Source organism: Myotis davidii, unplaced genomic scaffold (genome assembly GCF_000327345.1).
Source record: "Myotis davidii unplaced genomic scaffold, ASM32734v1 scaffold648, whole genome shotgun sequence".
Lineage (NCBI taxonomy): Eukaryota > Metazoa > Chordata > Mammalia > Chiroptera > Vespertilionidae > Myotis > Myotis davidii.
In genome coordinates, this window is record NW_006299603.1 from 752,700 (window position 1) to 769,356 (window position 16,657).

Sequence of the window (16,657 nt, forward strand, 5' to 3'; positions counted from 1 at the left end):
TCGCGAGCGGGCCCCGCCAGCTTCTCTGACTCGGGCAGCGAGGCTCCCGTTCTGAGCCTCCGCTGTGACCGCTCAGCTTTGCTGGAACTCGGCGGGCACCGGTTTCTCCACCCCGCACGAGACTCCCCAGATTTCCTTCCCCCAGCCAGGAGGTGGATGCTCCGCTTCTCTAACCCCAGGCCGAGGACTGGGGCATTGCCTCCTTGAGCCTCGGCGCCTGACTCTCAGATCTCCGAACCCATGGAAGCTCAGTTTCCTGAATGCAGGCGTGGGGTGCCCCGCCTCCAGTCCCCTCAGTCTCCACCTCTCCTGGGGGGGCCTGGAGGAAGGCCCTGCTCTTGATCTTCCCTTGTGGAACTAGCGGGGTACCCTGAGAGGTGTCTCACTGGTAGGGCCTGGGATGGGTTCGCTATGACCCCGAGAGAGAGGCTGGCCTGCCCTCTGGCTTCCATCCAGCTCTCTGGTAGACAACTGCGAAAGCATCCAAACTCCAAAGGGACCGGACCAGTCAGGAGCTGGCCCTCCCTGCAGAACAGGTTCTGGCAGTGGCCACAGTCATCTTGGTGGCAGTGCCAGGCAGGGGGGCAGCCAGGTCCTGGAAAGAAGCTGGGTTCTCCCAGTAGGGTGGTGGTGGGGGTGTCAGGGACAGTTCTGGGCTGCTGTGACCAGCTGTGACCCCAGCAGTTGCGGAAACCTTGGCCCTTCCTCTTAGGCTGGTGGGGATTGAAAGGAACAGGCAGTGCTTAGAATAGCCTCTGTCTCCTGAAGAATTACTGATATTCGAGCTGAGCTGCGTTGTCTCACTCCATTCTGGAAGCATTCTCAGGGTTTTGGCCTTGGGGAGACTTTTAAAAAATTTCCACTATAAAAAATTATTTCAGAAAGAAAGGGAGAGGGAGAGAGAGATAAAACATCAATGATGAGAGAGAATCATTGGCTGCCTCCTGCATGCCCCCTACTGGGCATCGAGCCAGAAACCCGTGCATGTGCCTGACAGGGATGAGAAGACCAGCTCCTAGTTCATGGGTTGATGCTCAGCCACTGGCCCCAGCGCCCAGGCTTTTTCCGTTTTTCAGCTGAGGGAACTGAGACTTAGGAAGGTGCCTGGGGTCCCCCGACCAGGAAGAGGCAGGTCTGGGATTTGGTCCTAGGGCTGTGTGGTTTCCAGGAGCTGGTAGCCTTAATGAAGATGCCATATTAGCTCACAAACTGACATACGGGTAGTGCTGTAATAACATTGGCCCACGCACAGTGAGTCTTCAGCAAATGCATTCCCTTACTGCCCTACGTGTTGACATTCCCTTCTCCAAGCCTGTGGCTGTGAGAGCATCAGCTGGACAGATCAGGTCATGATGAGTGGGAAGGGTTTTCTAGAAAATACTAGAATGCAGCTGAGTTCCATGTTCATACCTGGGGTTTGGAGTTGGGATATGCCCAGGAGCCTTGAGTACCCTGTGAGAAGCCAGTGGGAGCAATTCATTCTCTCCTCACAGATCAACAGGAATAATGGTGGGATGTCCTGGCATTCTTACCGCCTGACATTCTTACCACACTACGAGCCCTGTGATAAATACTTTGTAAGCGTCAAATCCTCATCTTCCTGTGAGAGATGCTATTGCCACATTTTGCCGATGAGAACTTGAGCCCAAAGAGTCTGGGTGCCCTGCCCGTGCCAGTGAGCATCAGGGTCAGGTATCAACTCAGGCCCTTTTGAGTCCCAAACTTGAATTTTCAACCTCCGAGCAGCACTGCTGCATATATTCATAAAACGTAGGTTTTCAGATTTTCTGAGATCTCCCAGAATTCTTTCTTGGCTGGGATGTGGGATCTGCCTTCCTTTGGGGAGGTAGGCCGGGCTGGGTCCGGTCCCCACTGCTCTCTTCCATCCCCACAGAGACCGAGCACCTCCTGACCGCCAGCCCCGGGTATGGGACCCAGGCGGGGGCGTCGCCGGCCCCCCCAGCCCCTCTGGAAGAAGAAGACCTCCGCCGCCGCCTCAAGTACTTCTTTATGAGTCCCTGTGACAAGTTTCGGGCCAAGGGCCGCAAGCCCTTTAAGCTGATGCTGCAAGTGGTTAAGATCTTGGTAGTCACTGTACAGGTGAGACCTCTGGGAGCCCCAGCAGGAACCGTTGTGTGTGAAGGAGAGTCTGGGAGTCAGAACCTTGTGCTGACCCTGCGGCAGCATGATGACTGTAACAGTGGCAGTAATAAGTCAGAAAACCCGCTGAGCTCTAGGTGGGCAGCTCCTTTGAACCTCACACATGCCCCCATTTTGTAGATGAGGCAGCTGAGGCTCAGCGAGGTGAAGGGATTGGTCCAAAGTCACATGGCAACCAGGCACGGGGATTTGCTGGCACTTGAACCCAGGCAGTCTGGCACCATGTTGACCCTCAAAGAGAACTGACCCAGTGGCTGAACAGATACTTGCCCCCTTTCCCATGCCAGGCTCTGTGCTGGGGTCTTGTGATCCCAAGATGAATCAGACCCTGCCCTAGGGCGCTGTGACTTTGGACATGTGACTGTGCTTCTAATTTCCCCTTGGTAAGGGTTCCAGCACTGTGATACTTACCCTATAGGTTTGGGTTAGCATGGAAGTTGGCATCAGGTAAACATTTCATTAACACTAATTGCTACCTTGAAATATATGAGTGCCACTATGTGCTATGCATTGGAAACAAATGGTGGGCATGGAAGATGGGGGGCATGGAGTGGGTCCTCTACTCTTCCTCCATGCATGCATCGAGGGCGGTCCCATCCCAGCAGTGTCAACCCCCTGTCATCCCACCAGCTCATCCTTTTTGGGCTCAGCAACCAGCTGGCAGTGACATTCCGCGAGGAGAACACCATTGCCTTCCGCCACCTCTTCCTCCTGGGCTACTCTGATGGGGCAGATGACACCTTCGCCGCCTATACTCGGGAGCAGCTCTACCAGGCTATCTTCTATGCTGTGGACCAGGTGCGGGCAGCCAGGGCAGGTGGGCAGGTGGGCAGGTGGTGGTGGTGGGGCTGACGGACCCTTCCCTTCTCTGCCTACAGTACCTGATGCTCCCTAATGTGTCGCTGGGCCACTACGCATATGTACGGGGCGGGGGCACCCCCTGGGCCAATGGCTCAGCCCTGGCCCTCTGCCAGCGGTACTACCACCGCGGCCACGTGGACCCAGCCAATGACACCTTTGACATCGACCCAAGGGTTGTCACTGGTGAGTGGACAAGGCAGGGCTGAGCTATTGGGGGTCCCTGGCTGCTGGGATTAAAATCCCAGCTCTACCCTCATCCAGGCGATGGGTTGTCTTGAGTATTGATAATGTATGCAACGTGTCTAGAAGAATGCTTGGCATGTAGAAAGAGCCAGGTGTCATGTTTAATATCATTAATCCACTAACCAGTTAGGGCCTACAGAGCTCCAGGCTCTAGTGTCTGTTCAGGGAATAGACATACTGGGCCCTACCCCGGGGAAACGGGGGACAAACAACAAATGCTCAAGTACAAAATGAATGAGGGTCTCCCAGGGACTCTGGGAGACTTGCCTGTGCCTCCCCAATCCTCTGCCCCTTCCCTGACTCCCTGTCCTCAGATTGCATCCGGGTGGACCCCCCTGAGAGACCCTTTGTGCCCCCCAGTGATGACGTCTCTCTCTTGGACGGCAGCGCCAGTTACAAGAACCTCACGCTCAAATTCCACAAGTACTGCCCGATGGAGGGGGTCGCCAGGGCCTGGGCAGAGGGTGGGGGGAGGCAGGAGGCCAGGTGTCTTTGGGGGCCCCCTGGCAGCCACTTCCCTGAAGGTGGGGGCAGGGCGGGCCAGGCGGATGCCTGCTGAGTGATCACTTCCCTCTGCCAGCTGCAGAGTCAGCATCGGGCAGGAGTGTTGGCACTCTAGGGCCTCAGGGAGCTGTGGAGCTCCCTCCCCCTCACCAGAGCCCTTCCCTCAGGCTGATCAACGTCACCATCCACTTCCAGCTGAAGACCATCAACCTTCAAAGCCTGATCAACAATGAGATCCCCGACTGCTACACCTTCAGCATCCTGGTGAGCCCGCGGTGTCCCGAGTAAGAGCATGGAGCCAGCCGTGATCTGGGGTGGGGAGCAGGACTTCTGAGCTCCAGAGCTAGGGACCCGTGGCCAAGGGCCGCATGTGGGTGCTGAGAGCCTGGAGCTAGACAGACCATCCTTCATGCAGGTCTGGGAGCCCAGGCCTGTCCAGGCTCACTCTGTATCCCACACAGATCACGTTTGACAATAAGGCATTCAGCGGACGTGTCCCCATCAGCCTGGAGACCCAGGTCCACATCCAGGAGTGTAAGCACCCCAGTGTCTTCAGGCATGGTGAGTCCTCAAACCCTAGACCAGGTGCCCTGAACTGCCCAGGGATTTCAACACCCCAGACCAGCATCAACCAGGGACCCTGACCTACCGAGGGATCCCTGAACCTCAGACCCACAGACTGAGCTAATAACGCAGAATAGCCTTGAGCCCCCTGACCAGCCCAGACCAGCCCTGCAGTCCCCTTGGCCTGGTCCGGCCCCAGCCCTGGCCTCCGAAGGCCCCAGGCTACCCCGGCTCTACCCAAGGCCTCTCCCCACAGGAGACAACAGCTTCCGGCTCCTGTTTGACGTGGTAGTGATCCTCACCTGCTCCTTCTCCTTCCTGCTGTGTGCCCGCTCCCTGCTCCGTGGCTTCCTGCTGCAGAATGTGAGAGCCATTCCAGCGTCACATGTCCCCAAACCTGCCTTGCCCAGACAGTTCTGGGGCCATACGGGCTGTGGGTGGCACGAGGCTTCCGTGCCTGGAAAAGCCCTCACCCCGCCTGCCTCCTGCAGGAGTTTGTGGGGTTCATGTGGCGGCAGCGGGGACGGGCCATCAGCCTGTGGGAGCGGCTGGAATTTGTTAACGGCTGGTACATCCTGCTGGTTACCAGCGATGTGCTCACCATCTCTGGCACCATCATGAAGATCGGCATTGAAGCTAAGGTGGGTCCTGCCCACACCTTGCCCAGGGCCACGGCAGTCCCTTCCAGACCTTGGCCGCTATACTGCCCCCACCGATGCCCACCTGGGGCCACATTCCCCAGCCAGATGTGGTTGACACTGCTCCCATTCCTAGAACCTGGCCAGCTACGATGTTTGCAGCATCCTCCTGGGCACCTCGACGCTGCTGGTCTGGGTCGGTGTCATCCGCTACCTGACCTTCTTCCACAAGTACAATGTGAGCCTGCGTGGGTGCAGCCGGGCCCTCCCTCCGGGTGACAGCCACACGCCCCCCAGTTCCCACCTCCCACATTCATCCTCATGCGCAGTCACCAGCCCCTGCAGAGGACCCGTCATGGGCCTTTCAGCCATCTACCTGTCCGCCCAGACGTGCCTGTCACTGAATCTGAGCAGGGACCGTGTGAGCCTGGCCCTCAGCTGCAGGCTCCCCCTTCTCAGCTCCCCAGCTGTACCCTCAGCCAGGCCCTGCCCGCTTCGCCCGTGCGCACTGACAACCAGGGTTGTGGCCATGCCCCCACCAGCCATCTGCCCGCTGCAGATCCTCATCGCCACGCTGCGGGTGGCCCTGCCCAGCGTCATGCGCTTCTGCTGCTGTGTGGCTGTCATCTACCTGGGCTACTGCTTCTGCGGCTGGATCGTGTTGGGGCCCTACCACGTGAAGGTAGGGACCAGCAGGGCTGTGGGGGTGCACGGCCCACAGGTGAAGGTTCTCTGGCTCCCTTCCTCCGAGCCTACGTCCCAAGCCCTCGGCCCCCGGTTTAACTCTCACTGACCTGGACACACTGCGTGACCCTCTGTACTTTACCAAGAGGTCTGCAGCGGTTCTGCCCACTGACTCTGGCCTTATGACCTTATTGACATGACGACTCTAAATGACCCCATTGTAACTGCTGATACTCTGCCCACTGTCCCTCTGACCCCTGGTAACCCTGGCCTTGACTCTAGGGCACTGTCCTTGCATAGTGAACCCCAGGTGGCCCCATTGTAACTAGTACTCTGCCGTCCCCTCTGACTCCCGGTGCCCCCGCCCAGCCCCCTCCCTCCCTACAATCCCACTGACTTCACTGCCCGGCCACAGTTCCGCTCGCTGTCCATGGTGTCGGAGTGCCTGTTCTCGCTCATCAATGGGGATGACATGTTTGTGACGTTTGCGGCGATGCAGACGCAGCAGGGCCGCAGCAGCCTCGTCTGGCTCTTCTCCCAGATCTACCTTTACTCCTTCATCAGCCTCTTCATCTACATGGTGTTGAGCCTCTTCATCGCGCTCATCACCGGTGCCTATGACGCCATCAAGGTCAGCCGCGCTTCCCCTCCAGCTTGCCTCCCCATGGGGCCAACCCACATCACACACCGCTCCAACCGTGTCCCTTGGAGGCCACCACGGGGCGGTGGGTGGGGGGGGCGCGTCTCAGAGGACATGGCGGGGTGAGGAGAGAAGGAGCCAGGGAGAGAATGTGGGAGACTCTGCAAAGCCACAGGAAGTGGTGGCTGGAAATTAGGGGTCACAGGTGGGACTGTTTGATCAGGTGAGCTCCGGCCAGGTAGGGTTCTCGAGTCGGCTTTTACCAACAGGGACACCAGGCCGCAGAGTTCCAGTGACTTACCAAGGTCAGCAACCAGGGGTGAAACCAGGCTCCACCAGGAAGCCTTGCTCCTCACCCTCTGTCCTGTGGGGGCAGACAGTGGGGGTTAGAGGAGAGAAAGGGGCAGAGCAGAATGTGCGGGTGGCAGGTAGGCAGGATATAGACAGCGTGTCCAAGGGCCCATTGTGAGCCAAGCCCTGTGCTGGGCCAGGCCTCTAGGAAACAAGGTGAGGTGTACACAGGCTGCCAGAGCCAGTGGGCAAGACGGATAATGCATGAGCAGGAGTATGATCACTGCCTGTGAGAGCTCGGAAGCAAGGAAAGTCTCTAAAATGTGCTGTTCAACACGAGCCTCTAACCTCATGGGACTATTTAAATTGTGACTTTAATTAAAATGAAATACAATTCCAAAATTCAGTTCCTCACTCACCATCCACACATCAAGTGCCTAGGAGCCCATGTGGCTAGCGGTTTCTTGATTGAACACCCTAGAATCAAACCTTTCCATCCTATCAGAAAGTTCTAGATTGAGAGGTGGGATCCCAAGAGAGGGAGCACCAGGGGGAAGGGGCACCTGGAGCAAAGGCCACATAGCCAGAAGAACTTGGGGAAGAGATGGTGGCTCCCTCCCGAGGCGGAGGGCAAAGGCCGGGGTCGCTGAAAGCTGCGGTGTCCACCCACTGAGGAGTAGATGGGCGCCACCTGGCCCAGGCGCGGGGTCGCACATCCCATGCATCCAGGAGACAGGGAGGTCTTCCTGGAGTCACAAGGGCCCAGAGGTGGGAGCCGCTCCGGACAGGACAGCGAGGAGACCCAGATGGAGGAGGAGGAGGTGGGGGAGGGCAGATCCAAGGAGCCCCTTGCACGCCGGCCACCCGCATCTCTCCGCAGCACCCGGGCAGTACGGGCGTGGAGCCCAGCGAGCTGCAGGCCTACATCGCGCAGTGCCAGGACAGCCCCACCTCCGGCAAGTTCCGCCGCGGGAGCGGCTCGGCCTGGCTGCCGGGGAACTGCCGCCTGCCCGCCCCCTGACACTGCCCTCCTCCAGGGACGCCTCGGAGGAGCGACCGCTGCTGGTGAACTGACCCGGACCCGGGACCGCGGACCGCAGAGAGCCGGGCCGGCCGTTTTTAGGGGTGGCTTTAGGACTGGCTCTCGCACCCTGTGCAGGCGTGGGCCACTGGGTCGGACAAGCGTAGGGTGGATGTTAAATAAAAAGGCAAAATACACGTGGTGGTCCCATTTCTAGCGGGAGGTGCATTCCAAGAGCCCCTCGTCTTCAGCCCCTTTAAGGCGTCGCCACACTCGGCCTGGCTCCGCGGCCTTCCCTTCGGCGGGGCGGGGCGGGGCGGGGCTTCGAGCGCCTTCGGCGAATAACTTAAAGGGGCCGCGCTGGGGGTGACTCCAGCGGCGTTGGCAGAGTGCATCCCGGCTGCGGCCTCCGGGTGAGTCCGCGTTTCCATCCCCGCCTTCGGGGGTTGTGAGCGAGTCCTCGGCTTTCCCAAGATCAGTCCTCCGCTGACTAATGGACGCCCCCGACTTTCTGATGCTCATTCCCCGGTTTCTGCACCGGGAGCCAGGTGCTCCCTAAAGTGGGAGGGGACTAGTCCCATCCACCCACCCCGCCCTGGATTTTCCAGGTAATGTCGCAAGGGTCCAATTACCTTAAACTCCCATTAATACTCTAGCGAAGCCAGAAGCCTTCGCAGCCTCTCGGAAAAGTCGCAGTAATAGTCCAGCTTTCCTCGTGTCTGCCAAGGAGCCGGCGCGCTCGTCCCGGAACGACCCCAGGGACGTGCGCTCCAGCTCCCGGGTTTCCCAGTAATAGTTCTGTCCTCAGAATCTCGGTGATTTTTCACTGTCCCCAGTAATCCCGGCCGCCAGCATCGAGTCCCAGGGATGCTCTGTTTGCTATCACGTGACCGTAGATCTCCAGCATCAGCCAGTAACGTCCCGGATCCCACTCACTCCCAGAGCCCCAGGACCCTTCCAAGACCTCGGCACCCTCCAAGACCCCTCGTTATATTGTAAATCAGAAGACGCCTTCATCAACAAGCCCAATTTATTTGGAGTCCTGGTCATTTTCGCCAGCACTAGCGGGCCCAGAGGAACTCTTGCTTCTCAATTTCTGGGGCCCAATATGGTGGAAGTCTCCCTTATTTATATGTTTTTCAGCTCTTTGTTTTCCAAATTTGGAACTAGACTTCTGGACCTTCTAAGAAAAAGTCCTGTTTGCTGGGACAGGGCAGTGAGACCGTATCTCAAGGCCTGGCCTGGCGCCAGCACTGACAACTCCGGGGCAGAGTTTATGGCCTCTCTGGAATGGGGAGTAGTCTTATTTTCCCTATTATTTAAGCAAAAAAACGTTTACAGAAGCCAGAATAGCAGGGTTAAATTTTTAAACAGCAGTTTTTACCTGATGGAGGTTACTATGCTTCACCCTTGGGTAGGAGCTCCCAGTAGCACCCCACGCGCCCCAGCCCCTGGGTCTTCCCCGGGGCAGGCTTGAGCCAGGAGCCAGGCATCTTACCCGACCCCTTAGCTTAGGCTCTAGTTTTCTTGGCCGGGGGGGTGGGGGGGGGTCAGGATTGATTAATCCCGTAGGGTAGAGGCCGGCGTGAAGGAGCCCTGCCCTTGGGGAACCCGGGCGTTGGCTGCGCATAGCGGGTGCCCGGCGGCAGCCCTTTGGCCCTAGGGTGGGGGTTGGACAGGTAGAGCGGCTGGTCGGCCCAGGTGCTAAGTGAAGAGAGCCAGGCGGGACCGGAGACACGCCTCACTCCCTAGACCCGAGGTCAATTTGCCCCACCCCTCGGCCCTGCCGCGCCCCTATAGCTCTCCCCCACCCAGGCTGCGGGTACGAAGGGACAGGGCTTGTGGCAGGGGAAGGGCGGGCCCAGAGTGACGGGTTCCTCCTGCTTCTTGATTCCCAGGACTCTGGGCTACCAAACCTGTCGACCCGCCAGAAACAGCTGGTGGAGGCCCCTCTGCATGCAAGAATGGTAAAGCTCCGAGGGTGCGAGGCTCCGCGGGGACTACAACTCCCGACGTGCTCAGCGCGTCCCGCAAGAACTGGGCAATGTCTGTTCAGGCGGAACTATATTTCCCGGCGTGCACCGCGCGGACGGCAGAGCCGCCGGGAAGAGTCGCGCCGCCTCCTACCCCCGCCCTGGGGGGGAGTCGCGCTGTCCCATTCTGCAGATGGAGACACAGAAGACAGGGGCCGCTGTGAACGTCTCGGGTGTGGACGTAGCGCAGTGGGATGGGGTCCAGGACGTCCTGGCCCCCGGGGAGGGCTCGGTGGGGCGGGTTTGCGATGCGCAGCCAGTGCCATTCGTCCCGCAGGTGCTGGGCGTGATGATCGGGGCCGGAGTCGCCGTGCTGGTCACTGCCGTGCTCATCCTCCTGCTAGTGCGGAGGCTTCGAGTGCCGAGTGAGGACCCCTGGGGTCCCTCTGGGGAGGCTGCGTCGTGGGGAGCTGAAATGCCGGCTCCGGAGGCAGGCGGGGTTGGACTGGCTAGGGTCTGCACGCAGTGTCCTCTCTGGCCGCGTGGCGTCTGCGCAAAGCTGAGTGCCCCTCTCCCCTGATCCTAGAAACCCCCGCCCCGGAGGGCCCGCGGTACCGATTCCGGAAGAGGGACAAAGTGCTTTTCTATGGCCGGAAGATTATGCGGAAGGTGAGTCCAGGACCAACAGGCTCCCGCTGGCCACGCAGAAGCCCTGCCCTTCACTTAGTCACAACTCCTGTAAACCCCTCCTCCCTGGTTAAGGACTCAGGCATCTGACACCCCTCGTCCCTAGGGTCTGAGCTAGCAGCTGACTGCTCTTCCCCTTAATTATGCTAGGTGTCACAGTCCACTTCCTCCCTGGTGGACACCTCCGTCTCCGCCGCGTCCAGGCCACGCATGAAGAAGAAACTCAAGATGCTGAACATTGCCAAGAAGTAAGGCTGTGCGAGTGCCCCTGGCCCCGGGGCGACCTCAGGGGCTGTTTGAGTTATCAGCCCATGTATCTCGAGCTTCTTTCTACCTCGTGGGCTGTCGGGAGTCTTCACATCAGCGAGGCCATTCCTGAGCTGCCTCACCAGACAGGCTGTCCCCCTAGGGCTAGGCTCTCTCAGAGATACTCCCCTGCCAGCGACGCCTCTCCCTAGAGGTTATCTATGAGCTATTTGCTCTTCAGTCAGTATCTCTGACACCTTGTGGGGTCTCTATCTGGGGTTTCTAGGTAGGCTGTTTCATGGGTCTCCTCACAGGGGTGCCGCGTTGGGGTTATCTCAGCTGGAAGAGCTCTCTGTAGGCTCTGTTCTCCCGGGTTATCTGAGCAGTCCTGCTACCTCAGAAGACATCTCTCCATGTCACCTACCTTGGAGTTCTTCCCTCGTAAGGAGGCTGTGTCAGGGATTGTGTTCCCTGGGAGTTATCTCTAGAGTCTTCTTGCACGAGAAACAGGAAGGACATCTAGGGGTGCCTGTCATTAGCGAGGACGCCCTCAGGGTCTGAGGAAGGCTCTTCCGGAGATCTTAAGTTGCGAGCTGGCTGTGGGGTCTCCTACCATCATGGAATCCACTTCATGAGATGTGAAGGCCTGTCCCAGGGCTGTCCATGACCAGCGTGTCCTATCACATGACTTTCTGTGGCTTGCGGGGGCTGTCTCTAGTTCTCCGTGATCAGACGCCGTATCTCGAGTCTCCACATCTCAGTGTCTGCCCTGATGTTGTCATGACCATCAGAGGGGAAGGGCTCGCCCAGGGGCCTCCCTGTTCAGATGGGGCGCTCCGTCTGGATTTCTCTGTATCATGGGGTTTAACTCGGAATTGCTCACACTAGAGGGTCTATCTCAGGTATCTTGTGACCAGTGTGGAGGCTGTCAGAGTAACTGACGTGCGGGGAAGGGCTCTCCCAGGCCTATGAACAGCAGAGGCTATACCTGGGTTCTCCACATGTAATGAGCGCTGTCTCAGGGTTCTCTGAGACCTGGGAGGAAGGATTAGCTCAGGGACCTTATGAAGAGCAGAGCGGCTGTATCTGAAGTCTCCTCATATAATGGAAGTTACGCGAGGGGTCTGCCTACATTAGAAGGGCTATCTCAGAGTCTGGTGTGATTGCTGGAAGGACTATGTCAGGGGTCCCATGACGAACAGGTGTTTTTTCTAAAGTCTGCCCGTGTCTTAGAAGCTATGCCAGGGTCTAACTAGAGGGTCCATTTCAGGGGCCTATGACTAGTGGAGGAGTGATCTCAGGGTTGTCTGTATAGGACCAGGTAGTAAACATCTTAGGCTGTGCAGGCCACATACAACTCTGCTATAACTATTCAACTCTGTTGTAGCATGAAAATAGCCAGACAACATGGACATGAATGAATGAATGTACCTATGTGCCACTAAAACTTTACGTACAAAAAAGAAATGGGGGGCCTGGCCAGAATTTGCTGATCCCTATTCTTTGTGACTCAGGAGAAAGGGTATATGAGGATCTCAAGTCTGCCCGTGCCTTCTCCCTGCTCACCCCCATACCTTTCTCCTCCCACCAGGATCCTCCGCATCCAGAAAGAGACCCCAACACTGCAGCGGAAGGAGCCCCCGCCTGCCGTGCTGGAGGCTGACCTGACCGAGGGCGACCTGGCCAACTCCCACCTGCCCTCCGAGGTGCTCTACATGCTGAAGAACGTCCGGTCAGTGTCGGAGTGCAGGCTGGGGCTGCAGAGCCGGGTGCTGATCTGACCTGCATTCCTCCTCCCCTCCCCCATCCCACAGGGTGCTGGGCCACTTCGAGAAGCCACTCTTCCTGGAGCTCTGCCGGCACATGATCTTCCAGCGGCTCAGCCAGGGTGACTACGTCTTCCGGCCAGGCCAGCCAGATGCCAGCATCTATGTGGTGCAGGACGGGCTGCTGGAGCTCTGCCTGCCAGGGCCTGTACGTGCTGCCCAAAGGGGGATGCAGTGAGACAAGCAGTGATGCAGTGGCCACTGGGGACAGGCACTGCTGTTGGTCATAGGGCTGGTGGTCTTGAGATGTGCAGGCAGAAATTGGGAGCAGATGCCCGAGGGTATCTGGGCTGGTCAGTGGTTGCAGTTAGTTATGGGCAAGAAGTGGGTGCTGGTCAGAAGGTTCGGTGGGGTCAGAGATCGGGGCATCAGTGATCACGGGTGGGTGAGTGTGAGGGCCAGTGGTGTGGTTGGAGATGGCATGCTGGTTGGCAGCCCTGGTCACTGCCCTGACTCCCACCGCCATGTGTTACAGGATGGGAAGGAGTGTGTGGTGAAGGAGGTAGTCCCCGGGGACAGTGTCAACAGCCTTCTGAGCATCCTGGATGTCATCACTGTGAGTGACCAGTTTGGAGTGGCAAGGCGGCTGGGGTTCAGCGCCACACCCCGTGGACCGGGTTGGAGAGGCCCCGGTCTCCTGATGCTGCTGGTGGTTCCTCCAGGCACTAGAGTTAGGAAGAGCTGGGGGAGCAGTGAGGACTCTCAGCCCCTGACCTTGATTCTCCTCCTATCCCTGCATCCCCAGGGTCACCAGCACCCCCAGCGTACAGTGTCTGCCCGCGCAGCCCGAGACTCCACTGTACTGCGGCTGCCGGTGGAGGCCTTCTCTGCAGTTTTCACCAAGTACCCTGAGAGCCTGGTGCGGGTGGTGCAGGTCAGCAGGCCTCCCACCTCCCTCGTCACAGGCACCCGCGGGCTGGGACCCAGCAGCCTCTCAAGCTGTGCGGTTAGCCCTGAGCAGCCAGACCTCTGTGCTGCCCGACTCTTCCCATTAGCTGTCTTGACCCATCTCCCCAGGCTTCTGCCACCTCATTGTGGGTTCCTCGCTGGAGCCTCTGTGGCTCTGCTCTCCCCTTAGTGCTCCCAGCCTTGGTCTTGGCTCCACCCAGCCTCCTCACCCCTTTAATGCTTCCTCTCAACTTTCTTTGGCCCCTCTGCTGCCCGACTTGCTTCCTGGCCCTGCCCCTCTTCTGGCTCCGCCCCTGCTGCCCACGCCTGCCCCTGCAGATCATCATGGTGCGGCTGCAGCGGGTCACCTTCCTGGCCCTCCACAACTACCTGGGTCTGACCAATGAGCTCTTCAGCCATGTGAGTCGCTGGGAGAACACGGGGTGGGGGTGGGTTGGAAGGTGCAGCGGCACATGCCTCCCAGGACTTGCTATAAGGTGCTCTCTGCCCCCAGGAGATCCAACCCCTGCGCCTCTTCCCCAGCCCCGGCCTCCCAGCTCGCACCAGCCCCGTTCGAGGCTCCAAGCGTGTTGGCAGCACCTCGGCAACTGAGGAGCCTCGGGAGGCCCCTGGCCGGCCACCTGACCCCACCGGGGCCCCTCTGCCTGGACCTGCAGGTACCTGAGATGACCCATGCTGGAGCTCCAGTGGCCTCTTAGCTAGGAACCCAGATCTGACTCCTGGCTGGTCCCCCAGTGACCTGTAGACCAAGCATGTCAGACTCACGGCCTGCGGGCTGTATGCCTCGTTTATTTGGCCGTGTTAGCCTTTGAGTTTGACATGCTTGCTGTAGACCCATTGGAAGTACCTCTCCTAGTCTCCTAGTCCCCAGGGACTCTGAGTTGACTGCTCCCCAGGCCCCCTTGCATTCCCCACCCCCAATGGAGGAGCCTGAACACGTGTCTCCCTCAGGGGACCTGGTGAAGCCCACATCCCTGGAAGCACCCTCGGCCCCCCTGCTGAGCCGCTGCATCTCCATGCCAGTGGACATCTCAGGTCTGGGGCCTGGGGCCGGGAGGGGGAGGCATCGAACTTCTGGGTTGGAATGCAGGCTGGCCAGTCTTTATTTTTCTTATCTGTCAAATGGAAACCCTGGCAGCACTTTCTGCTGACTTTTTCATGGGTGCTCATTGAATAATGCCCTCCCAACTGTGGTGAGGATCGAGGAGTGCAGTCACTGGTTGGTCACGTCACACGGGTTGGCAGTTGTGGTCAGTCTTGTGTCTGTTGTTTTTACTGTCCCCTGCCCACTGCAGGCTTGCAGGGAGGCCCCCGCTCAGACTTCGACATGGCATATGAACGTGGCCGGATTTCCGTGTCTCTGCAAGAAGAGGCTTCAGGGGGGCCCCAGGTAGTCCCTGTTCGGGGAAGGCCCTGCCCTCTCTGCCCTTCCCCTGGCGGAGGCCCCTGAGGAGCAGGGAGGTCACAGACCTGTCCCATGTAGACTCCCACTCAGGAGCCCCGGGAGCAGCCGGCAGGGGCCTGCGAGTACAGCTACTGTGAGGATGAGTCGGCCACCGGCGGCTGCCCCTTCGGGCCCTACCAGGGCCGCCAGACCAGCAGCATCTTCGAGGCGGCAAAGCGGGAGCTGGCCAAGTTGATGCGGATTGAGGTGGGTGGCCTTGGCCCCGGAGCTGGGGGACTAGGTGGAGGGTGGGGGGAGGCCTGGCTGGCCCAGTCTCAACCTCCCTCCCTCCCTAGGACCCCTCCCTCCTGAACAGCCGAGTCTTGCTACATCATGCCAAAGCCGGCACCATCATCGCCCGCCAGGGGGACCAGGTGAGGCTGACCCTGACCTTTAAGCATACAACTGTGACCTGAGACCCCTCTGAGCTCTGATCCTGCTCTTTGACCCCACATGTAGAACTCTTAGTCTATGATTTCCAGTCCCTGACCCTCGGATCCTATGACTGACCCCCAGCTCACACACCCCTTATCCTCTGGACCAAGCATGTCAAACTTTTGGCCCATGGGCCTTGTTTATTTGGCCCGTGTTAGCCTTTGCGTTTAACATGCTTGCTCTGGACCAATCAGTCTTTGACCTCCAACACTTTTTTCTAAGACCCCGGCCCCTAGATCTGTTGCCTGCCTTGGCCTTTCCTGCAACCTGTTTTCTGAGCTTTTGATTCTGTAATACACCCTGATGGTTTTGGCCCCCTGCTGGGCACTTGATAAATGTGTACGAATTAGAATCAGGACCCAGAGGCCATGAACTGGCCCCAGGAGTTGGACTTCAGTGCCTGCTGGTAGCACCTGGAGGTTTGGAAACTGCCCCATGAATCCCTCTAGTCTCCGTTTGGGGACACTGAGGCCGGGATCTCATATCAGGAAGCACAGGAGGAGGGTTCCGGAGGGAGGGGCTAGATTAAAATCAGGACACTGGCCAGATACCCTGTGTGACCTTGGGCAAGTCATCTAGGAAGTTCTCTGCTTCCTCATCTGTGGAATGGAAGTATTGCAGTAACTGCCACCAGCATGAAAGAGGAAATAGTCAGAGCTGCCTAAGGTTTGCAAGGGTGACAAGCCCAGGGAAGGGTGTGGAGCAGCAGCTCCGGGGTGACGCAGAGGGCAGCATGGCATAGGTACTGAGACTGGGGCACTGCTTGGGTGGATGTGGGGCGCCTGGCCTGTTGACGGCTGACTCAGCTGTCGCCTCAAGCTGCTTACTGCAGGGTTGGGCTCCTTTCTGCAGAGAGTGGGTGATGCTTTTGCCAGCTGTTTGTGGTTTTGGGGAATGAGCTGAGAAAGTGCGGTCCTACCATGGCTCCTGCGGGGGCACTTAGGCCCTGCTGATCTGGGAGACCCTGTTGGGCTCAATGCAGCCATGGGTGCTAATGGGTCGCTGTCCTGCGGCCACTCGGGGTCTTCTCAGGAGCCTTGTTAGGGATGTGACTGTGCCTCTCTCTGCAGCTTCACACTGATGGCTTTCCACCTGGGAGCATGTTGCCCCCAGCAGACACTTGGTAATGTAGGGGTGTTTCTTCCTGACCTGGGAGGGTGCTCCTGGCGTCTAATGGTTCGAGGCCAGGGATGCGGGAACACACAGGACAGCCCCCCAGCAGAATGATCCAGCCTAAAATGTCAGTAACGCCAGCTGAGAACTCTGCTTTGCACAGATATTTCTCAAAGTGTGTTTCCTGACGCACCTGCAGCACAAGGGTCCGTGGCCAATCGGTTTGGGAAACGCCGGCTGCTTTATCTCTTTGTGGAGTCCCGTTGAACAGCATTCGCGTATTCAAAAGTCTCTGAGGAGTGCTGCAGTAGAGAAACTCGCTTCCCGACCTGGTGGCAAATGGCAGCCTCATGTCAGTAACGTCCATTCACATCCCAGACCCAGCAGAGTTGTCTTAGGTGGTTCCAGCACATGTGTA

The 16,657-nt window shown here is 58.6% G+C and overlaps 2 protein-coding genes across 2 annotated transcripts in view; both read left to right on the forward strand.

Moving 5' to 3' along the window:
- The window catches only part of MCOLN1 (mucolipin 1), an 8,183-nt gene extending 380 nt beyond the window's left edge, over nt 1–7,803 (forward strand). The window contains exons 2-13 of the mRNA XM_015571528.1: nt 1,895–2,100; nt 2,791–2,958; nt 3,039–3,204; nt 3,579–3,687; nt 3,936–4,032; nt 4,230–4,329; nt 4,589–4,695; nt 4,824–4,973; nt 5,107–5,208; nt 5,530–5,652; nt 6,070–6,285; nt 7,466–7,803. Coding sequence (XP_015427014.1) covers nt 1,895–2,100; nt 2,791–2,958; nt 3,039–3,204; nt 3,579–3,687; nt 3,936–4,032; nt 4,230–4,329; nt 4,589–4,695; nt 4,824–4,973; nt 5,107–5,208; nt 5,530–5,652; nt 6,070–6,285; nt 7,466–7,606 — 1,685 coding nt within the window. The 3' untranslated portion in view covers nt 7,607–7,803. The remainder of the gene's footprint in view (nt 1–1,894; nt 2,101–2,790; nt 2,959–3,038; nt 3,205–3,578; nt 3,688–3,935; nt 4,033–4,229; nt 4,330–4,588; nt 4,696–4,823; nt 4,974–5,106; nt 5,209–5,529; nt 5,653–6,069; nt 6,286–7,465) is intronic.
- A 1,866-nt stretch (nt 7,804–9,669) lies between these two features.
- Nucleotides 9,670–16,657, forward strand: part of PNPLA6 (patatin like phospholipase domain containing 6) — a 19,476-nt gene continuing 12,488 nt past the window's right edge. The window contains exons 1-13 of the mRNA XM_015571529.1: nt 9,670–10,004; nt 10,166–10,248; nt 10,417–10,514; nt 12,104–12,244; nt 12,327–12,486; nt 12,814–12,894; nt 13,084–13,212; nt 13,566–13,646; nt 13,741–13,903; nt 14,199–14,282; nt 14,543–14,652; nt 14,731–14,898; nt 14,988–15,065. Coding sequence (XP_015427015.1) covers nt 9,773–10,004; nt 10,166–10,248; nt 10,417–10,514; nt 12,104–12,244; nt 12,327–12,486; nt 12,814–12,894; nt 13,084–13,212; nt 13,566–13,646; nt 13,741–13,903; nt 14,199–14,282; nt 14,543–14,652; nt 14,731–14,898; nt 14,988–15,065 — 1,608 coding nt within the window. The 5' untranslated portion in view covers nt 9,670–9,772. The remainder of the gene's footprint in view (nt 10,005–10,165; nt 10,249–10,416; nt 10,515–12,103; nt 12,245–12,326; nt 12,487–12,813; nt 12,895–13,083; nt 13,213–13,565; nt 13,647–13,740; nt 13,904–14,198; nt 14,283–14,542; nt 14,653–14,730; nt 14,899–14,987; nt 15,066–16,657) is intronic.